Source organism: Thermobia domestica, chromosome 15, assembly GCF_964235325.1.
Source record: "Thermobia domestica chromosome 15, izTheDome1.hap1.1, whole genome shotgun sequence".
NCBI lineage: Eukaryota > Metazoa > Arthropoda > Insecta > Zygentoma > Lepismatidae > Thermobia > Thermobia domestica.
The window spans coordinates 195571826-195596439 of record NC_137468.1 but is presented as its reverse complement, the minus strand read 5'-3'; the positions used below and the strand labels follow the sequence as shown (position 1 = coordinate 195596439).

Here is a 24614-nt window from a genome sequence, read left to right as displayed (position 1 = left end):
AATACAGAATTACTTTATACGCTTCTCTCTCAATTACAGAAAGTCTCAGCATATTCTGCCGGTACTTAATAAAAACAATATCCTAACCATGTCCCGAAGACGATATCTCCGATACTGTTGTTTACTATTCAAAATAAATTTGTGTCTTTGTTTTTTTTCTTTTCTTTGTAATGATGACAAGGGTTAGGTGGCAGAGCAGCCTCCGGGTGAACGCCGCGCGCTGAAATAAAGAGAAATTAAAATAAATTCAATTCAATTTCGAAAATGTACCTGCAGAGGAAGGGAAAGCGTGTTTGGCAGATGCCATTGCATTAAATTGCATTGAAATGTTGAAACTTCGCTTCTACTTTGCTCAAATATTAAAAAAAAAAAAATGTGACATAACATTGTGTTTCCCTGAGCTGTTCATATTTGAGTCCATGTGAGGAGAAGGTTAAACCTGAACGAGCTTCTCTTTGGCAGTTATTAGTCATATAGTATTAACTTATATGTATTGTCGAACAGCGGACGTAGTGGTCGATAGGGATGCGCACGAGACAAGATTTGAGACTGTCTCGTCTCGAAAATGTGCTGTAAAAGTGATGTCTCGACTCGAAAAAATATATATTTTCTATTGGAACAGCTGTGTCTCGACTCGAATTTTGTCAGGAAAATTATGTCTCGACTTGTCTCGTGCGCATCCCTACTGGTCGAAGTCATTGGATACTGACGACATTACATCGTTGAAAATAATGACTTATTGACATCTCTAGTAAACCAAGTCACATACTGCTGTGCAATCACATGTTATTAAAGCAAAAATTAAACTTCACGGAACTTATAGAAGTATGAAGTATGAAGCTATATGAAGTATGAAGATATGTATCAGTACAGAAATTAAACAATCGAACATTTGCTCAGGGAACGAGTGTGAATGATCGGACATCTTTTCTATTTTCTTAAGCCAGATAGGTTGTATTCAATGGCGATTAAGTCAGTCTGGATTCTAAGTGTAGAGATTAACTCATCGGCACGGTATGCCGGAGGTCCCGGGTTCGAGTTTCGGTCCAGTCAATCAGGTTTTTATTCTTTGCGTTAGAATTCACACCTATATAGGATTTGACGTGTAAAACAAAACATCGGTTGTTTCCACCTTTCATTAGTACTTATAACTAGATTTTTACTTAATTTTACTCGTTTTTCCAGTAACCTAGAACGACTGGGAATTGAATCCGGAACCCCCTAGACACTAGACCAAGAGCGCATTACTATCAGCTGATTTCCGTTGTTTCTGTTACTATTTTGTTGACGGTGTACTTTTCACAAGCTTTAATCTAGGTATGGCCACGAAGTTCCGGTTCCTGCGGTTCCGATTCTCCAGAAACCGGTTCTTGGATGTCCAGTTTTCAGAACCGGTTCCAGACCTGGATCCGATAATCCCGGTTGCGGAACCGGATCTTAGGAACCAGTTTCAGACATGGTTTCGAAAACCTAGTTCAGGAACAGGATCTTCTAGAAACGGATCCGTTCAGAGCCGAAAAATGGTTCCACCAGGAACCGGTTAGAACCATCCCTAGTGAAAACAAAACAAAAAAAAAAAAATGGCTAGTTTTTTTCTGTAGCTGTAATATTGTCTTTGCATTGCAATGTATTTAGAATTTGCAGGAAATTTAAATTGTCCGTATTGTGGTAATTTTTCACCGTAAATACTTAAATACACACAGGAAAAGTAAAAGTTACTTAAGTAATGAAACCTGGAATGAGTCCGAGCTATTTATGTTTAGTAATGATTTGGTATTACACCATTTGTTTCAGAACTCGTTTGTGAAAAATAAAATCAGTTGTAGCTTACACACAAAAAATTCCTGTTCGATTACGTGCACACGTTTCTCCTTACTAGACAACATCGTACATAAGTTCAGAACCGGTTCCGGAAACGGATCTCAGGAACCGGTTTCAAAATTGGATCCGAAAACCCGGTTCCAGAACCGGATCTTCAAGAACCGGATTCGTTCAGAGCCGAAAACCAGTTCCAACAGGAAACGGTTGGGGTCATCCCTACTTTAATCCCGTATCATGTAGTACGTCAGTTTTTACTTTTATCTTCTCTTTTGTCAAATTTTATGATGCTTTTCAACATGCCACCTGAATATTTACTTGAAGACAATGCCCAGATGGTCTATTCCATTAGAAAATATGTATATTGCTATGTGACATTGTGAAGGGAAGGGAAAATAAATTTCCTTTGTAAGGATCCGAAGGAGATGAGGATCTAGGCTTAACTTCTTTCACTCTGGAAGGCAGTCTCATTTTTGTTTCCAGAATTGTTTCGTTTATTATCATTATCACCGTGAGGACGTATACTCTCTCGTTGTGATACAACACATCTTACATGTATTTTTTCCCAAATATTTGAGGGCGTATCCTTCATTCTTACGAAATGAAGATAGCAAGTGGGAGACATGTTGAATATAATAACATAGCTGGACCCAAAGCCTCCATATTACGTCACTAAGGATCTAATAAGAATGCTACGATCTTAAGGTAAGAGACGATTTTATATATATATATATATATATACATACATAGCTTGGTTTGCACCAAAATCATTGTGTTGCAAGCAGTGGCGGATCCAGGGAGCGATCGCCCTCCTCCAGAAGAGGAAAATTTTTTATTTTATATATATAAATAAAACCCATCCCAGACTTTGGAACTCTTAAAAGTAGGTCTAAGTAGCAGTATTACAACCCACAGCCCCCCCGAATTCCGTCCTGGATCCGCCCCTGGTTGCAAGCAATACTTCCCATGTATATTCAATTTTTATTTTGTAATCCTTTATCATCCTTTCTTGCTATTGTTCTGGATTTTATACCTTCTGCATGAAAATATTAAAAAACATCATACAAACATAAAAAGGTGTATTGTAAGTTTTATTTTACGATTTTACCTTTCAAATGCACATTTAAACAAAAATAAGCATATTTAAATAGAGAACACTAATGTGTTTGGCCACTTACCAAGTAAATCATGCCATCCATAGAGAATATCTCTTTTGTAACGCAACAGGGCAAGATCCTTGAAGAAGACGTGAAGCAGAATTCGGTCCTTCAACTTCCTACGACCTCTACAATATCAGACAAGATTATCAAAAGAGGGGTATTGTTAATATGCAATTAAAATTATTGTTGGCAAACTTGAAAAAATGGGAACTTTATGCATACATCAAAATAAGATGTTTGCTTGTTTAAGATGCATAGAACAGGAAGTGACGCAAATGAATGACTTATTGGAGAAACGCGCACGTATTTCTTTAGGAATTTAATTCTCTCTTTCAGTTCTATTGATAACCAAACCCAAGGTTGATTTCTCTCTTCTACGTCTCCATTTATGAATGATTGACGAAGGTCTCAAGGAAACTGATGATTCATTCAGTCATCAGAATGCTTTTCTCAGGAAGTTTCCTCGTTACATATATACGAGGGTTATCCAGGAAATAAAGACCATTTAGCTATACAAAAAAAAAAAAAAAGAAAGAAAAAGAAAACCCTACATTTATTAGAAATAAACATACCTGGAGTTTCTCTCTTCATAACCACCACCTTCATTTGAACACTTGTCTTACCTATTTACGAGCTTCAGAATCCCCATGTCGAAGGAACATTAAGCCAGATGACAACTGTATTCTCCAACTCTTCAGAAGCTCCAAAATGTTTACCGCCCAGAAACTCTTTCTGCTTAAGGAAAAGGTAGAAATCGCTACTAGCAAGGCGTGGACTGTTGGGTGGATCATAAAAAAAATCCATTCGAATTAATCCAGCAATTCTTGAGTTGCAGCAACAGTATGAAAAAATGAAATAAAATCTTTGAGTTCTACGTAACATGGTTATGCCGGTTAGGCTAAAGGAGACGGTGATTATGAGAAATGAATGAAATGGTGGAATGAAGAAAGTGGGAGGAAACGGGAGAACCCCGAGAAAACCCACGCACACGGTGTTTGTCCACCACAAAGTTCACTTGGCGGGAGCTGGGATCGAACCCGGGACCCAAAGCACCAAAGGTGAACGATCTACCACTGAGCCACAGCGGCCCCCAGCAATAGTATGAGAGTGGGCATTGTCGTGAAGAAGTACAACTCCTCCAGAAAGCATTCCTCGCCTCCTTTTTGTATGACTCGTCGTAGTTTTCTTAGAGTCATACAACAACAAGATGATCGTAGTACATTTTAGCATGAAATGCACCAAAAGAGCACCTATACGATTCCAAAAGACGGTTGCCATGAGCTTTCGTGTTCAGAGACGCTGTTTGAATTTTCTTGTTTTTTTAGGTGATGAGGGATGATGCCACTCAGGTGATTGGACTTTCTGTCTGGGGTGATATGAGACATCCAGGTCTCATCACCAGTCACAATTCAACAAGAAAGATGTCTCGATGCAGTGGTCACTTGGCTTAACGAACTAGTGGCGGAAGATTATAACATGGGAATTTGAAACTCATGAGCAGATACGACAAATGCTTAAATGAAGCTGGTGATTATGTAAGGAAATGAATGAAGCGACAGAATTGCTTTTCCCAATAAGTATTATATTTTTAGTTTTGTGTAACTAAACGGCCTTTATTTTCTGGATGGCTCTCGTATATTATTTAAGACTTCCAACATTATTTATTTGTCTATTTATCACTATTATTACAGAACTATTGTTCCTTCTGCAATAGGTAACACTGTCAAATTTAACATTGCTTTGGTATATATTATACAGTATACTTATATTACCGTTACAACGTTAACAAAAATATATATGTACGCGTCCTTAGAACGCGAAGGTTCCATTGTCCAATTTTACAAATTTTACAGAGGGAAGAAAATGTTCAACCCTTTCTGGAACTTATAAGTTGCTTTTTAGTTTAAATAAATTGTAAATTATTATTTTATTTCGCCATGGTGATAGGTTAGAGTTAAGATACTACACCAAAAGTTAAGAATAACACCAAACAACAGTCGTATCTGTACACTCAATTACAAAAGTAATGTTAGTTTCACCTAAATATTTTTTCGCTGTAACTTCTGACTGGCTTATAGAACTTTAGACGATTTTAACATATGATATAGTACACACTATGTAAAATCTTTGGAGAAACTGTTTCATTCTGTTCGAACAGAGGCAAATATTTTTGTAATACGGATTTAGTCAGTAGGGATGCGCACGAGACGAGTCGAGACAGGATTTTCCTGACAAAATTCGAGTCGAGACACAGCTCTTTCAATAGAAAAATATACATTTTTCGAGTCGAAACATCACTTTTACAGCACATTTTCGAGACGAGACAGTCTCAAATCTTGTCTCGTGCGCATCCCTAATAGTCAGTTCTAACCATTATTACAAATGTGGTTTTAAAAGATAATTTTTAAGCAACCTCACTTTCAAACTATGAAGACACTCATACTACACAGTAAGTCCAAAAGACAATCATGATAATATGAGTAGGAAAGTAAATTCTATTGGTACATGTACATTATTGTAATGTTCCTACTTAGGGAGAACATTGCATACCCGTTCTATAAAACTTCCAGCATTTAACTGTTATGTATAGCGAAGTTTGGAAGTCTAAAATCCAATACTGAAGTACGGCAAGAACATTGAAAAGAGAACACATTTAAAATTTTAAAAAAATTAAAAAATAGAAAAGGAATAATAATAATAATAATAATAATAATAATAATAATAATAATAATAATAATAATAATAATAATAATAATAATAATAATAATATGCCTTTGTTAGACATAATACATTCAGAAATAAGTATTTAGTTAGTTAGTTTTGCTGCTAAGTCTGAAACAAAACGTAATTTTTGAGTTGAGTTTTAAACGTGGATATTGGGGTAGATTTTCGAATGTCTTCCGGAAGGTGATTCCACAATTTCACGGCTCTGGCAATGAATGCATCTGGCACAGTACCAGCTTCTTTCTTTTTTCCTTTTTTTTTTTTTTTTTTTTTTGCCTCGGGAGAGAAAGTAGTGACATTCCGCTACTTTTGGTGTTCTCTTGACGAAATTCGTGCTGACAGAGAGAGAGAGAGAGAGAGAGAGGGAGGGAGAGAAAGAGAGAAAGAGAAAGAGAGAGAGAGAAAGGGAGAGAGAAAGGGAGAGAGAAGGAGAGAGAGAAGGAGAAAGAGAAAGAGAGAGATAAAGAAAAAGAGAGAGAGAAAGAGAGAGAAGGAGAGAGAGAAAGAGAGAAATAGAGAGAGAGAAAGAGAGAGAGAGAAAGAAAAAGAGAGAGAAGGAGAGAGAGAAAGAGAGAGAGAAAGAGAGAGATAAAGAGAGAGAGAAAGAGAGAGAAAGAGAGAGAGAGAGAGAGAGAGAGAGAGAGAGAGAAACTTGTCTTTTACTCTAGAAAATCGGGAGAGAATAAATTTTGATAAAACTAGCTTGCCGTGCTGCAAGAATCTTGTAGCTATCATTAAAAAAATCTTGTAACCCGATCTTGTATTTAATGTTTACACAGTACAACTTTCTGAAAGCAAGAAAGATATCTCCACTCATGCATCACTGCACTCTAGTGAACAAACAGTGAATCCCTTAATTAAAAATGTGTATTTTGACGCTCCTTCCCTCCCTGTTTTCCGGAAGCGGTGAAACTGTTTTTTTTCTTTATGTCAGTGTTAGGGCGATAGCTGGTAGCCAACAGGACGACCCAGAAAGTTGCTCATGGTTTGACTCCTTGCAAGATGAAAAGATTGTCGCATGTCCCTTTCAAGACTATGTTTACATGGAGAAATATTGTAGGGTTGCAAGATTTTTTTTAATGACAACTACAAGATCCTTGGAACATGGCAACCTAGTTTAAGATTCTCTATCATACACAAGATTTTCTGTATCAGACTAAGTACAAGTTTGTTGTTTACCTAGGACCAATCTGTACAACCACATATAGACGGAAATAATGTGAATCCTTTGTTGGTACTTAAGTGATGTCTTCTTCTTTACTTTTTGTTAGTATTACACATTGGCACTTTAAAGAGACCAAACCAAATTGTTTATGTTAAGGAGGAAGAATGGTAGGGCACCCAGCAGTTATAGTGGTTATATAAAAGAAGCCATTTTGTTTATATATGGTATAAAATATTTAATTTGAAATGCATTAATACGTTAGGTGAAGGAAAACAAGAAATATGTCCTACACCAAAAATGAATATTTATTACAGATATCTGATGAACCAAACAAACTACATACTTATTAACTAATGCAACAGAAAGAAATCATAAATGAAATCTCAATATTTGACATAAGTAGAGACCTCTCTGGGAGACAATCCTTGATATTGGATATAACTATGTTTCCGTAAATACAATGTTGCACCTTGTACAGGTAGTAAAGTTTTTTTCTTATACTTACAAAAATCCTTCCATTTTCAGTATCCTCCATGAAGATAGAGTCTGATGAAGCCAAAATGTTAGTTGGCGAAACTGTAACACGTATGTCTTTTTTTTATGTGAATATATTGTTTTGCTCAGTAAATAGTTTGTTTGTGTTTATGAATTATCTCGTTTTAATAACTGGAAGAAGAGCAGACCGTGGTTGGCAATAAACAAAATCAAATTAGTTATTTGTTCCGTGAAATTCGATCTCTTAACGCAGATAATATGGAACGCGTACGTATCGACAATACGTTTATAGACGGTGTTTCTGCAACAAATCCCAATTCAATTATGTGCGATGACTGTGTGAAAGTTACATTGCATTGTGCAGTCTTTTGACTAAATTTAGTAAAGATACATCCCGTCCGGTGCGTGAGAGATCGAAATTCGAGAGTTTAATAAAGAAGCTAACCAGCTGGTTATTCATCAGGGAACTTATATTAATATATGATGTTCTTGAAATTTTGAAAGGTCTTTGCAGAACAGAAGTGCATCTGCAGTTGGAGCCAAACGAGAAATCGATTTGGTATATCAATCAATTTGCGCGTAAAAGATTGTTGATCCCCCGAGATCAAGAAATGCTCTTAATGAATTAGAGCAAAGAGATACATTCAAAGGAGTGCCCATCACTAAGCCTACTGCTAGTGATAAAACAAAATTTGACACATTTCGATTGAAATTTCTTTAATCCCTTTCAGACAACATAAACTTCCGTTTTCCAAATAAAGACTTTTTCGTTGATGCTTCAGTGTTAAACCCTGCTTCTTGGCCTGTTGATCAAAATGAACAAGTGTTCTTCGGAGACGATGCCATCCCTCGATTATCCAAATTGTTGAAACAGTCAGTGAATGGTGTTTCCTTCGTAGTGAAAGAATTTCGTTTGTACAAGAACAATCCTTCTTATATGCCTCCAGCTGTTCAGGAACTTAAGAAAGATGTAAAAGTAGTACCGATATCAACTGCAGAATGTGAACGTGGGTTTAGTGCTATGAATCAAACATTGAATGATCGGAGGAATCGTATGCAGATTGTAACACTTAGCAAGCTCCTTTTTGTATCTATAAATGGTCCACCTTTGCGTTCCTTTAATGCCGAAAAATATGCAACAATGTGGATAAAATTGAAGCGTCACAGTGCTACAGACAATCCTACCGGGAAAGCAAGACATGTCGAAGAATGTTCACATGCATCTCGTCTTTTCAACCAAAACGTAAGTAATGTTTTTTCTTTTAAAAAAATACAACTTTAGTTTGTTGTATGTACGTACTTTTTGTATCACTCTTATCTTTATTACATTTTCTGTTATTGTCTTGTTACTTTTGATAATTGAATGTTTTGTTTAGCTAGATTTTGAATTTGAACACAAAATATTTTTGGCCATCTCCCAGCTTTGAAGCCCCACTGCCCCTAATATATATGCAAATACACTACACATTGTGATATACCTATCCCCCCCCACTGGTAAATTAACAAATCGAACCCTGCAACCAACGTATTCGAAGACCTTGCATTTCCTCTTTGCATTGAATCAGTCAAAAGGTGTTTCGTTTATTGCCCTCTGTGATTTTCTTTGCCCCTGGGCTGGCTATAGCTCTGCGTCCAACTCAGCATATTTCTGTCATATTGTGTTAGCATACACTGACACAGTAAAAAGGAAACTTCCATTGAAGGCCAGTGTTGAAATTCTCTTTCGAAATTCCTGTGTATGCAAGGGAACATAGAAACAAAGAGAGAAAAAACAGAAAGGGAGGAGGGACTGTTTTTGTCGTTCAAACCCTCTGACAGTTGTTGCTGAAAGTCACGTACAACATATTCAAACGTGTCTCTACGGAGTGGACATGCTTATTCTTTGTGATGTAACACGTTGGCACATGTAAATGAAATTTCGTTATGAAAACGATTCTTACATTCCAACAGCATGGGAAGTGAGCTATAAAGGAAATTCATTTAAAAATATCCTGTTGAACTTGGAGGAAATTTATTGAAGTAAAAACTTTTAAATTAATATAAGCTTCTAATTGTTGTATATACATACAACATAAAAATCTTTACATACGTGTCGTTTGCACTAAATATGGGTCGATCAGTGCACAAGGAAATCAACTCCAGTTACAAGGAAATTTATGAGAAAAAGAGACATACAGTTTGTATGGTACGCTTTAAGTTGATGGAAAAGTTAACACTTCTTTCTTCTTTCATTAAAAGGGTGATTTACAATATCAGAACATCAGAGATGAAATGGATCATGGGTCATGACTTTTTCCAGGGTCATCCAGTTCTGAGTCTCACTTCTCAGACCAGTCTGATCCGCTAATTCTGTTAGACCCGGAGACACAGACAGACCACTCACCTGGACAGAACCTTTGACCCAAATAGACCCAGAGACAGACAGATCTATAACCCGTACAGACCCGGATACTCAGACAGGCCAATGATCCGGTCAGACCCGGCAACCCAGACAGACCAATGATCCGAACAGACCCTCTGAACTGGACAGACCCAGATACACAGACAGACCAATTACCCGGAGAGACCCCGTGATTGAAACAGATTTATGGCTCAGACAGACCATGTGACCTGGACAGACTCGGATACATAAACTGATCTATGACTCAGACACACACTGTGACCTGGGTAAACATGGATACACAGACAGACTAATGACCCGGACATACCCGGAGACCCGGACAGATCCGGTGACCCAAACATACCCGGATACTCAGACAGACCAATGATCCGAACAGACTCAGTAACCCAGACAGACCAATGACTTCAACAAAACCTGTCATCTGGACAGTGCCAAATATCCAGACGGTTTGGGTACAAAACCTCGCGGCCAGAACCTCGCGGCGACAACCTCGCGGACCAAAACCTCGCCTGGCCAAAACCTCGCCTCCCAAAACCTCGCGGCCCAAAATCTCGCCAGGCCGAAACCTCGCCTGGCCAAAACCTCGCCGCCCAAAACCTCGCGGGACAAAATCTCGCCGGGCCAAAACCCCGCCTGGCCAAAACCTCGCCGCCCAAAACGTCGCGGGCCAAAATCTCGCGGGGCCAAAACCTCGCCTGGCCAAAACCTCGCCACCCAAAACCTCGCGGGCCAAAATCTCGCCGGGCCAAAACCTCGCGCCCCAAAATATCGCCATACCCAAAATCTCGCCTGACCAAAATGTAAATCTTCCAACAGATGATAAGGATGACGGTATAAAAGACGCTGTTTCAGAAGAAGTATCACGGGTATTTGACCAAGTCCCGCGATACCATATGAAAATTCTATTTCTGTATTAGAGGATTTCAATGTGAAGGTAGGGCGACAGGATGTCTTTAAACTGGTTATAGGGAAAGAAAGTCTGCATAAGGAAAGTAATGACAACTAACGAGGTTAGTTTCGTGAACTTTGGAACATCCAAAAACTTAAAATTTTAACAAAAATCTAATAATATTTATGAAAATATGAAACAATATATGAGTTTTTACGACGTCCCTTGATTATGTCCTATAGGTTAAAGGAGACGTAGATGACCAGGATGAAGGAAATGATCGAATAAAGAAAGTGGGAGGAAACGGGAATAACCCGAGAAAGCCCACGCACACGATGTTTTGTATATTATTATTATTATTATTATTATTATTATTATTATTATTATTATTATTATTATTATTATTATTATTATTATTATTATTATTTGTAATGTGGAATTGCATATTAGGAAACAGATTGGGTAAATTTTAAAGAAAAGTTTCATTCGCGGCGAGGTTTTGGCACGGCGAGATTTTGGGCGGCGAGGTTTTGGCCCGGCGAGATTTTGTCCCGCGAGGTTTTGGCCACGCGAGGTTTCGGGCGGCGAGGTTTTGGCCACGCGAGGTTTTGGCCCGGCGAGATTTTGTCCCGCGAGGTTTTGGGCGGCGAGGTTTTGGCCACGCGAGGTTTTGGCCCGGCGAGATTTTGTCCCGCGAGGTTTTGGGCGGCGAGGTTTTGGCCACGCGAGGTTTTGGCCTGGCGAGATTTTGTCCCGCGAGGTTTTGGCCGGCGAGATTTTGGGCGGCGATGTTTCGGCCGCGAGATTTTGTCCGTATACCATCCAGACAAACCAATGACCCGGAAAGTCCCCGTAACTGAAACAGATCTATGACCCAGACAGACCCTATGATCTGGTCAGACCCAGATACACAGACGGACTTATGACCCAGACACACCCTGTGATCTGGATAAACCCGGATAGACCCGGAGACCCAGACAGACCTATAACCTGGACAGACCCAGTGACGCAAACAAAATGGAGGCCCTAACAAACCAATGACCCGGACCCAGCGACCTGGAAGCAGCCGACTATCAACTCTGTAGAATTACTGTAGAGTCTTATAGGTGATTAATGATATCACTACTCGAGCAGGTACATTAATTTGATTGATGTCTGAATCAAGGTATCATGTCTTGAATATTTCAAACATAATTTCACATTTATTAATCTTCTCATAACTGAAAAAATAGTACCAGTTTTTGAACACACACAACAACAACAACAATAATAACAACAACAAAGCTTTTTGATTTAACAGTATATTTTATACTCTAAACAAGTTTTACAGATTCGCTCGATTAAACTTTCACGATCTCTCGTAAAAAGATACGTAGCTTATTTTTTCTGTGAATCTCACGCATTTATACTCTGATAAAGCTTGTAATTATTTTTCAGTGCAATTCTTTAATAATCACAGACACAAACAACGAGCGAGAAAGAAAATTATAAATTTAATGAGAAGACAGGGATAGGAGAGAATCATGTTTGTTATAATTAAGTTAGCAAATTCACACAAACAATTCCCATCTACATCCGCAATGAACTGTCTCAATGTAAACAGAATCACGCATTTTTGTGTCCTTGTATAAACAATGTTGTTTATTTTACAAAGTAAGGCTAATAAAAATGGTTTTGTATAAACACAAGGTCTTTTATTTGGAAAATTCTAAAAAAGCAGTAGTGTGATTACGTCATTGACTTTATACAAATAACTGTATATGCATAGTATCATTCGAAAGCCTGATATGTTCTAAAGACAGTGACGTTCGATTTTCATGTTATCTTACGCCTCAATTAAGTTCTGTTCGGTAATCATTTTGGTAGTGATGAATAAATGCAAACGCTTGTGAGACATTGGTTCCATTTTTATGGGACTGTCGTTTACGAGATCGGAATACAAAAGTTGACCCTACAGTGTGACAAATGTCTTATTTCCGATGGTGAATGTGCAGAAAAGTAGTTTCATCTCTGGTAATACATATTTCAAAGTCACTGGGTGGTATTCAGAAAGAATTCGTTAATCACGTGTTAGTCACGCGATTAGTTAGTGTCCTATTAGCTCTGTACTAATAAGCGTGTACTTTCATGTATTCAGAGTTTGCTTGGAGTTCAGTTAATAAGTTGATTTGGATGTGGTTAACTAATATAATCCCAACACATTGGGTGAGAAAAATAAATGTGGCAACTACGGGAATCTAGACGGGCGCATGCATAGTACGTAAAAAATGAAAATGTATGAAATTCGAAATTCAAATGTTTTCTTCTTTGTTTGACATAACAACTTATAATTAGTTACGAAATCGGATTATACTGTAATTATCGTATTCATTTCTTAAGGATGTATTTATAGCAGGAATAAGTAGAAGTCAATTAATAGCAACAATGGAAGGATTATGTTGTAATTATAAGGGAAGGTAATTTATTGATCAGTTGTATGTATCCCTCAGAAAACTAGGAATTTTCTACCCATCTCTCACTGTTCACTTTAAGAAACAGTTCTGCCATTGTAGAGGACTCGGCTAAATGGTTGTTTCATAGTTAACTCATCCGATTAGGGGAAAGGAAAGAAAGAAACAAAGATAGATATTTAATTCTTTTGTAATCTCATAATGTAAATTTATTCTGAGTTAACCAGGGTACCCTCTGCTCTAAATTAATTACTCACATGTAATTTTCTTAGTCAATTACCTAATCAGAGGTTCTGAATTCACTTCTGATAACCATGAGTTAGTCAAATCTTTAGTATGGCGGTAATCATACATAAAAACGACTCTGTATAAAGTCAACTGTGTTTTGTTTGTGTTCGCCGTTCTAGAGAAAATTACTTTCTAGACCCACTCGTAGATAGGTATACGTATATAGGAGAAAAACTCATTATTTAGCCTAATATAAACGTACAATGACTCCTGGAGTTCCTTGCACAGGACTTGTAGCTTCTACAACCATTTCTTTCTTGCAACTCCCACAAATAACAAACAGAAACAATAAAATAATATTAAAAGCCTTTTGTAACCTGTAGCCCTGAGGGTTACGTGGATGAAAGAAAATTAGATTTTATTGCAACATTGACCTAAAATCGTTTTTAGCGTTTTCGTCTACCAACGTCATTTTAGTAGCTTCAGAAACCTTGAAAACATAGTGTTTCTAACACATGCAGGTGGCTACTTACGTTGGCGCCGACTGCTGCCAGGTCTTTACAAAAAGGTTTTAATGAGGACTTGCTTTCGTTTATTCAGTCACACATCCCTAAACTGTTCTTTTACTAAATGATAACATGCTCCCAGAAACTTTTACTTTCTTTACCTGCCATTTTGTTTAATCTGAAAGAGGTCAAACAAAATTTAATTTTACAGCCTGTTGTACTAGAGACAGTTTCAATGGCATTTCTTCTTTTTAAATAGTTATTAGCTGAACCTGCGCTCTCTACACAGCGCATCATTCACACATGAGCATGAATCTCCTTGCCATTCCTCACAACATCTGTATATGTCCATTTACAGACAGAAGTGAAAGAGTCTTGATAAAAATTGGCAAGGGGTACTATAAAAGGGAGATTTTTTCAATATCTCGCACCGTTTGCAAGATTGAGCCTACTTCCGGTTGGAATTTCTAATTCATGTATGATCAGTGTTTTCTTTCTTCTTGCATGCAGTATGTAATACATTACACACACAATTCATTATAATGTCAGTGATATATGGTGTTCATTGGGCAAAACACTCCAAACAATAAAGATTCAACTTAGAGTGGAGAAATCTGGCCATGAAACCAATGCCTGAGAGGTATGTAACCCCACTTCCTAATGGTCGTTTTCCGATTGGTGTTCCAGTCAAGACTTTCAAAGTCAAGACTCTACTTTTTTCCATCCTAGCTACATGACCTGCCCACCTAAGTTTTCTAGACTTGATGACCCTAACAATGTTTGGTAAACCGTATAAATTATGTAGTTCCTCGTTATGAAGTTTCCGCCAATTCCCATTCCCGTTCCTCTTGGGTCCAAATATTCGTCTCAGGATCTTGTTCTCAAATACTTCCAGTTTATGTTCTTTCAGAGTAACCGACCATGTTTCGCAACCATATAGAGCAACTGGCATGATTATCGTTTTATATATTTTAAGCTTCGAATTCCGCGATGACAAGAGATTTTGAACTGAATAGTAACATCAATTCCCTGCTTTTAGTCGACATTTAATTTCTTCGTGAATATGATTTTCGTTTGTTAATATTGATCCTAGATATTTGAAACTATCCACTTTATCAAAAATATTATTTAATATTTTAACGCATCCATAATTTGCCGTATTACGGTCCCGACGCACTTCCATGCATTTAGTTTTCTCTGCACTTACTTCTAAACGCATGTCTCTGCAAGCGTTTAATAAGATCTCTGCATTTCTTGCTATTGTTATCCTATCATTCCCTATTAAATTTACATCATCAGCATATGCCTTAATCTGGTGAATACCGTTCAACTCTAGGCCCTGGTTGCAATCTTTGATTTTGCTTATAGCATATTCCAGCACAAAGTTAAATAATAATGGCGACAATGCATCTCCTTATTTCAGGCCATTTCCGACGTGAAAGCTGGTGGACAAAAATTTTCCTACCCGGATTTTACTTTGGGATTCATTTAAACATATCTTAATTAATCTAATTAGCTTTTTCAGTATTCCAAGTTCTGTAAGAACGTTGTATAATGTTTCTCTACTAACCGAGTCGTAAGCCTTTCTAAAATGGTCCAAAATGGAATGAAAAAGGTCTATTTAAATAATTTATTTAAACTACTCATAATTTAAAACATTTGTCTTTGTTAAACGTGAAATCACAAGTAACCGTAAGTCAAAGGTTTGAAATCCAAAGTTATGGGTTGGAACTCAGGCGCTTTTGTTGCTATTGTAGCAGTTTAATAGATAGATTCTGTAGCTCTACGCACAGTCAGCGACAAAAGTTCTTTTCGTTCTGTAAAATTTATTTTGGGAATAATAGTGGTATAGCTAGAACGTACAGAAAATTACATTGCTTTTAAATTACTGAAAACTGTTCTCAAATTGTTCTTCCATACTGAAATCATTTACAAAACTAATTTTTTCAAACGGAAAGAACTTTTGTTGCTGATTGTACAAACTTAATGTGGGTTCGACGTCAGTACATTTATTTACTTAATGAAGACAACAGAAATATGTCCAATTACAGTGTTGAAATATTACAATACATTTTACAATAGCTTTCAGTACCTTATAGGACATTATAGTACATTATACATTTAATTATATATTCAACATAATTTCTTATAGACAGAACATACTCTCCAGATTGGTGACTTCAGCATTATGTTGGTTCTAGCCTTTTTGTAATAAAAGATTCCTGTATCATTAGTTCTAGTGCTAACTGAAGGAACATGGAAGTATAATGAAGATATAAAATTTGAACAATCGAATTCATTTTGAACTTTTTTGGAGGAATACCACATCGACAATATTACGCCTTTCTTCTAATGAGTAAATATTAAAGTTGATTACCAGTGGTCTATAGTTTTCAAACGAGTGATAAATTTCAGTTATTTCGTGTACCAAATATCTAAGAAATTTTGATTAAACTTTTTTTAATTTGTTGGCGATACTTTTGTTGCGAGGTATTCCAAATTACAATAGCATATTTCATCTTGGAGCGCATGGTATATATGAGTAATACATTCTCATTAGTGTTGCAATATTTCTAAAATCTTTTCCACTTGTAATTACGAATCCTAATAATTTAAAAGCATTATATAAGTAACATTTCCGATGTGATTAATGAACGTTAATTTCGGGTCAAATGAAACACCTAGATCTTTAACTGTATTAGGTGTGCATATTGAAGTATTACGAAAGTTATAATCATATTTAACTCTTTGAAGCACAGTAGTATATAAAATGTGGTATGATATTAGCACCACAGCCGCTTTAAAGTGTTAAGGGTATTTTTGTTTCTGATGAACAATAATCTAATGCATTTGTTTATGTTTACTTCAAGTTTATTGATTGAACATCAGTTTGCAATACTCTCTAAGTCGAGTCCAATAAATCAAGACAATCATGCACGGAACTTATTTTCGCGTATGTTTCGATTTCAACAGCGAACGATATGTTCTCACCATTGGTTATGTGATTCGGAAGATCGTTAATAAATAATAGAATTAGTAAAAGGCCCAAACTGGAGCCCTGTGGAACTTTTGATAACGCAAAATACTTATAATTTAAATTATCTAAAGACAACCGAATGCTTAACTTACGTTCACTTAGATATGATAAATAGAATTTGTTGAGGGTTGAAGAGAAATGATAATGATTTAGTTTGATTAACAGTATTTTATGACTTACTCTGTCAAAGGCCCTCTTAAAGTCAATATATATTACTTGAACTTGCCATCATTCATGTAACGAAATTACAAAAGTAATTCAGTGACTATTGCTAGATTAGTTGTTGTTGTTTTACAATCATGGGTGGAAATGAATTGAGAGGTGATGGGACGGCGTCCCTTAATAAACGTACAAGAAAGAGAGGAAAACGAAGGAAGGAATAGTAATTAGAATCACACGAAAATTAGGATACAGGAAGACCTTTTCGTTTTATTTTTTGTTTCGTTCCTTTTAGAACGCCGGTTCTCAACGAAGTGATTAGTATCACAACAGCCTGAATCCAGGTCAAGATGGTTTTTCAATATTCTAAAACTAAAATAATTGTTCGAAATTTCAATAATGACTCCTTATTTTAGTGATACATTTTTTAAAAAATAAACACACTGCTGAACAAGACTGCACTTATTTAATACAAAAACACATTTACACGTGACGTTTCGATCTTCTAGCCAAGATCCTCATCAGACGTACACTGAGTGATACAAAACTAACTACCTAACTAATTAATAACTTTACTCTGGGCAGAGATTGTTTTCTAGCAATATGCTATTTTGCCCAGAGCAATGTAGGATTTGAGTGGCAAGGAGTTTCCCAAACAAATCGCTGTGGATTGTGGCTGTGTATATAGTGTGTGATGCCGAGGTTGTGCGTTGCCGAATATGATGGTAATTTTGCTAGGTCTGTGGCTCTGTTTATATGGCTCTTGGTTGGAATGTTATTGTCGTTATTTATGTGTGCTAATTAGTTGCTGTAGTTAAGTTCGTGTGGGTTTGGGTGTTTTGATTTGCGTGATGTTTATAGTAGGGTTGGTTTAAAAAACTACTCAAGTATATATCCACACAATTCATCCCTATCTGCTCTCTCATTGGCCCGTTTAAGCAGCCAATCAGAAGCTTGGAAATCTATCTGAACTGACCAATGGGAAAACATAACATTCTACCAGAAAGAAACAACAAGTTTTTTGAATCACTCAGTGTACGTCTGATGAAGATCTTGGCTAGATAATCGAAACGTCACGTGTAAATGTGTTTTTATGTTAAATAAGTACAGTCTTGTTCAGCAGTGTGTTTATTTTTCTGATTTTATTTGCAAGACGTATGACTATGATTGTGTGTCAATTTTTTTTAAAAAAATGAATAATTTTGGAGATTGTGTTTTAAAATATGTAGTGGAATGCTTAATGCTGAAATTTTGCTTGTGCCCCCCTCCCCTGAGTTCATGTCCTCGCGAGGCAGGCCGATCGAACTGTATCTGCTAATGTCCGCCCCTTAGTTCTGAAATTCCATTTCCGCCCATATTGACGAGAAACAAAGCCATGCTGATAGCTTGAAATTACTGGTGTAACATGATCAATAATCGTTTATACAAGATCTATTCAAATACTTTCGCAAAAGTACATAAAATTGATATAGGTCTAAAGTAACTAATTTAGTATTTATTATTTTATTTAGGTATCGGATAGACTAATAGGATTCCCATTTATCAGGGAAAGTGCATGTTTTAATGGAGAGGTTGGAAGCTATCTATAGGGAATATTTAAACATATCATACAGCTCTTGATTATGTATGAAGCTACTCCATCAGGTTTTTATTGCCATTTCAATTTTGTTTAAATGAACTTCATCAACACACAACGTTCCTATGATTTCATTCCCGTTACTTGCTAAGATTTGTACGATAGTTATACTCGGATCTGATGAAGAGGGCACAAATAGAAGGCGAAGTATTGAGCAAATATACTAGTTATTTCGTCACTATGGTTTAGGTACCGTCATTCAAACTTCAATGTGCACCCGGAAGATATTAAGTCTTATTTTTAAGTAGCTCCAAAGTTATGTAGGATTATTGTAATATTAAGTCCTATTTTTAAGTATTTTTAAAGTTCTTTAGGATTATCGTAATATTTTCTTCCGAATTTTGGATAAATAAATGGCTATATACTACCTGGATCCTTCATCCTTACGGAATTCCGTCATCTTATATAGAAGCTAATTGACCTGGTAAGTTTTTACTTATTATAATACTTCGCTTTCATCTTGATTTGAATAATTTCTCTTGCAAAGCAGCAAAGGCAGTTAGTTGTATCGTGAATTATTTTTAGGCGGGATGTTCCTGTCTAATATGTTATAGATAACATCACACAAATTTCTCATTAAGTAGTTAAGGTTATCATATTAAAAAAAAAACAATTCCAATCTCCCAACGAAAGTTCTTAATACAACTTTAAAAAGTCAGCTTTCTTTAAGTTGTATTCGAAGATGTTACTGTTTTGGTTTATTTTGCTTACAACTATTGTTTAATGTTTATGACACCGATCGGATCATGCATATCTTCTTTAACTAGTGGCTCATACTATTGCTGGGGGCCGCGGTGGCTCAGTGGTAGATCGTTCACCTTTGGTGCTTTGGGTCCCGGGTTCGATCCCAGCTCCCGCCAAGTGAACTTTGTTGTGGACAAACACCGTGTGCGTGGGTTTTCTCGGGGTTTTCCCGTTTCCTCCCACTTTCTTCATTCCACCATTTCATTCATTACTCATCATCACCGTCTCCTTTAGCCTAACCGGCATAACCGTGGGACGTAAAACTCAAAGATTTCATTTCATTTTTTCAAACACTTCATTTCATTTCTTCTTTAACTAAAAGATGTAATCCTCTACTGACTCCCACTTCTGATATATTTGACAACATTAAATCTAAGGCTCGATTAAATTCATTAAGAACATTATTAAATAATTCTTAACTATAATAAGTCATAAAATTATATAAATTTTTACGTCTAGATGAACTCTCTTCAAAGGAGTCTAGATGAACTGGAATATATCTCTGACAAGTTGAAGTCACCAATCAGAAAATACGAGCTACCTTAAGGACAGTTAATTTCAATTCAGGTAAACAATTCATCACAACACTCAACGTTAAATTCCGGTGGAAAGCACACTACACAAGTAAATATTGTTTCCCCCTGCACTTATATTCACTAACAAAAGGTTGTAGTTGTTATCATCCCTATCGAATATGCAGATGTTGTACTTGGTCAAAGCACAGATAGTAACCCTCACCCTAACCCTTTGATTTTCCAGTTGTGATAGTGTTACAATTTTGCCTTAAAACTTTGTACTTTATCAAATAGTTCTGAGTCATGATGTGACTTATTAATCCAAATTTCCGCAATTACGATCAAGATATAATTATTTGATAACACATCACAAAAGAAATCATTCACTTTACCACACAAACTATGAGAATTATGGTAGTATATACTGAACAGTTTTTGAGTTTCTGAATGCACAATTGTTTTGAAAGATTCGCTTGGATCCTCTGAAGATAATTTACCATTTTTTCACTACCATTCTTTGTATTGGTTGCATTACTTTGATCTCAGCCTGATCTATTCTTGGATACTTGGGAGTGTCTAGATGGGCTGGAAGGGAAGGGAACAGATGAATAATTTCGTCGTTGGAATTCGGCACTGTCTTAATTGACATCCTCCTCAACCGAAACAGGTGGCCGTTTGTCATCTTAAAAAAACTTGCAGAAACATCTTCGTTCAATTCCTGATACCTTACCCTTTCATTCCCTTTGAATTCAGAAAGTGTATACCTTTTTCCATTTATATATGGATGACGGAAGTGAACGCTCGCGTATTTACCCTTGCTTATGTGCATCCACTAAATGGGGTTAAAGTTTCTTACGTTCATTTCTTTCTATCTCACAATAGTCCTGGTCCATATATATATCTTAGCTCCACACAATTTAGGTTTGTTTTTCAAAATATTTTATTATTTTTATCACTAACGAGGGAATGGTGTGGTGTCACTCAGAGATAATTCTACCAAACTTGGTGTACGAGTGGGTAATAGAAATAGACAATAACGTGTGGAAACATTTGTTTGCCAGGCATTTGGAATCAGAAATAATGTTTCTTACAGTTTAGGAGAAGTATGACCTGTCAATTAGATGGGACGGAGTCTTTGCTTGTTGTTACGGCCAATGCAGAAGAAGTTAAATAAAGTAGAATGAAATCAGAAAATATGAGCTGAACAGAAAATGTGCATGCGAATGTCCGCTCTCAGTCCCAGCAGGCTAATGCCGGGATACTAAATCTACCAACTGCCCCTGCCATTACCCACTTTATCTCTTGACCATTGTGTATGCATCACTAGCTAGCCTAATGAAATGAAATTAAGAAAATAAAATATATACACAGAAATAAACCGATGTCGAAGACAAAGCTCGAATCTGCGACTTCTACTTTCTGAACTGGTCAATGGAACGTTGAGGCTTACTAAACCATGAAGGTGCTAATTGATATGTGGTAAGGAGGCATAAACAGATCTGAAAGAGCAGACTTGTGCTCAGTTTTTTATGTCAGACTTTCAACGCGTGCTGTGGAACTATTGTATTATAAACAAACAGTTCAGAGAACAATATTGGTGTTTTAGTGGATAGATGTGTGCAAGGCCTAAACATGCTGATTACATCACATGCAAGGGTTACATCAACTCCTGTAGGAGATAAAGACGGGAACGTAGAGCTTTGGGACGTCGAGGACCGTGAGTCAATCGTACATAGTACGCATGTGTGGAATACTGTCAGGATCTGTGTCCATGTGGGCAGTTGGAAATGTAAGTGATATCAGGGGAAAATACCCAATGAGTGATGGTAAGGGTAGTTGATAGATTTAGTATCCCAGCATTAGGCTGGTGGGACTGAGAGCGGACATTGGCACATTTTCTGTTCAGCTCATCTTTTGTGTTCTTATTCTACTTTATTTAACTTCTGCAACGGCCGCCACAGATAGGAAAGGCTTCGTCCCGTCAATATCTGATTGACAAGTCATACTCCTCCAGAACTGTAGGGTCCATTATTTGTGATTCCGAACGCCTGCGAAACGAATCCTTCCTCACGTTCTTCTATATTCTCATTACCTATTCCTACACTAAATTTGGTGCAATTACCTCTGAGTGACATAACACCGTTCCCTTGTAAGAAACTTACATACGATAGATCTAGTTCTATATTAGGACACTTTCTTCCTACGTGATGCACATGCTACAACACTTCATTGTCAACTTCTATTTGAGATCTTTCACAAAATACATCACACACTTTCTTCTCTGTAGTGGCCCAATTTTCATTCTCATTCTCTTGAATTCCGTAAAAAAAACCAAGATTTTGTATCCAGGCTCCATTTTGAAGGCTATTTTTTTCCAGCTGAAGACATTTTATATATTGCTGTAGATTACCCACTTCACTTCACATTTTCAGAAGTTCAACAGTGTTCATTCTGTGCACTAACTTTGCCACAGTCTCACGCAATGGTCGAACTTCAGTCACTAATGTATCATTTGATCCGCAAAGAGATGTCAAAAAATCTTTCATTTTTGCAATGTCACTTCGCTTTGGTGCCATCAGTGTTGCGAACTAGTGTTGAGTACAAATATTTTCTTATAGGAACTTCAAATAGTGCTAATCTAGCCCTATAGATTTGAAGGTTGACACCCATCACGGTTGAATGCACCAAGGAGCGAAGAACAACACATCTTCCTGGCAGCACTCACCTAATTCCAACTGTAAACTATGTTATCTTAGCAGATAGTGTAGATTGGGAAGTTTTCTTGATATATACGTTATGATATTCTGTTGTTAATTATCACAAGTGACAGCTCAAACATGTACAAAGGTCACTTGGTGCGAGCTCGGATCAAACCAAGGACCCCATGCACCAGAGCTGAGCGCTCTGCCACTGAGCCACAGGACTAGCTCAGGAGAGTAACGCTCCCGGAAGTAGGAACGGAAAACGCAGTTCTGATTGGTTGGCGTTATCCACATTTTTTGCCACGTTGCATGCAAATAGCAGAAATCAAACGTTTATAATTGTCGGTCTTCGTGGCCGAGTGGGCTAGTGCTAAATGCTAGTAACTACCATCTCTTTTGGCGTGAGTTCAAACCCGGCCCGAGGAAAGCTTTTTTTTTTACATTTTTTTACATTTTTATAACACTTTTTAAATTAAAATAATATGAAAATAATAGTCAAAAAAGTGATTTACTTACTTTTGTGCAGATAAGTAGTAGTAGTAGGAGGAGGAACGGGTTAAAAGCCCCGCAGGGCTCGTTTTGTTCCCCTTGTACTCCATGATATAGGGCTCGTTTTGTTTCCCTTGTACTCCATGATATAAATCTTGTGACTGACTAGTATAGCGCGTAAAACAGCTGGCTAGAGTAGCGCGCAAAAAAAAAAAACGTACTTCCAGGAGTATTACTCTCCCAAGCGGGTCGTCTGAGCCACCGCTTCCCTATAATAATATTAAAGTGATAGATTTTACTACTGCTACTTTTATACCTATTTTATCTTAGATGAGCTCTAAACTCTGTAAACACATTCATAAGTGTAAAGGAAAGACTTTTTTAATATGTAAGTTGTAATTTCAATGAAAAATAATTATATGCGTGGCCAGATAATGTAGGGAAGAGTAAAAGTCCAGAAATGGTCTATCTTTGGTATACATTTTCTGCCGTTTTTATAAATGGCACAGTGTTTGCATTGAGATATATTGAAGTGAAATAAAAACTAACGTGTTTGGAGAGAAGATAAATGTCTTTTATATCTTTTTGTTTTCAAGTTTTCAATTTCAGTTGAAACTTCTTGCAATGACAGCCATAAAACATCAATCGACTACATATGCAAGCTCACTCTCATCACTTTCCATAAACGAACTCATCATTATAAAAGTGCCAACACAATATTGATAATACCAAGCATTTGGCATGTAAGTTCATTTCCGCCAGACCCTGTATCTATATCCAGTGATGATTTCAGAAGATTTCCTCTGGGAAAGGACTCTTAATACGCAGGGAGCGAAATCAGTACTGCAAAAATACTAGTAATATATGTGAGCACTCTCGAAGATATGCCCCGGAGGTTTTCTCTTCCCGCCCACCTCTGAAAAAAATCACTGTGTATTCTCTCGTCTCCTCTCTTGGGTTACCTGTTTTACCCAACATAACATTTTTAATTTTTTCGGACTGTTTCTACGAAACAACATATCAACGACAGTTGTCACGTATAATTATGTCGAAACCCTTTCTGAATATCCCTATGACAGCAGCTTTGTTCCAGCCTCGACTTATTTATTGATATTACTTAGCGTATACGGTTTCAAAGTTAAAAGAGCCATTGGGAATGATACGTGTCCCTTATATACTCACAACGAAAGATGTCTGCTGTCCACGTTGTCTATCAGAATACAGAGATAACTCAATTATACACATCAACTAACTGCTGGTTTTAATTAGTGAGTCGATTTATAAAATGTAAACAATCACTGTGCTGCCAGCTCTAATTATCGTTAGCATTATTCCCTCCGCCCCACCTCCCGCTTCACCTCCAGTGACTCTACATTGAAAGGATGCACAAAGTAGAAGTTTTGATTTTGATATATATCGATTTTGTGTTCTCGCGAGATCCATTATTGTTCTTTGTTTTCGCCATCATCCGCTATCATCTAAAGAGTTGAGGTCTT

General features: G+C 36.9%; 1 protein-coding gene across 1 annotated transcript in view; it reads right to left on the bottom strand.

Annotated features, from left to right (window-relative positions):
* LOC145671988 (degenerin-like protein asic-1) overlaps positions 1-24614 on the bottom strand; it is a 76371-nt gene that overhangs the window by 28297 nt on the left and 23460 nt on the right. Inside the window, exon 3 of the mRNA XM_081741173.1 lies at positions 2997-3103. Coding sequence (XP_081597299.1) covers positions 2997-3103 — 107 coding nt within the window. The remainder of the gene's footprint in view (positions 1-2996; positions 3104-24614) is intronic.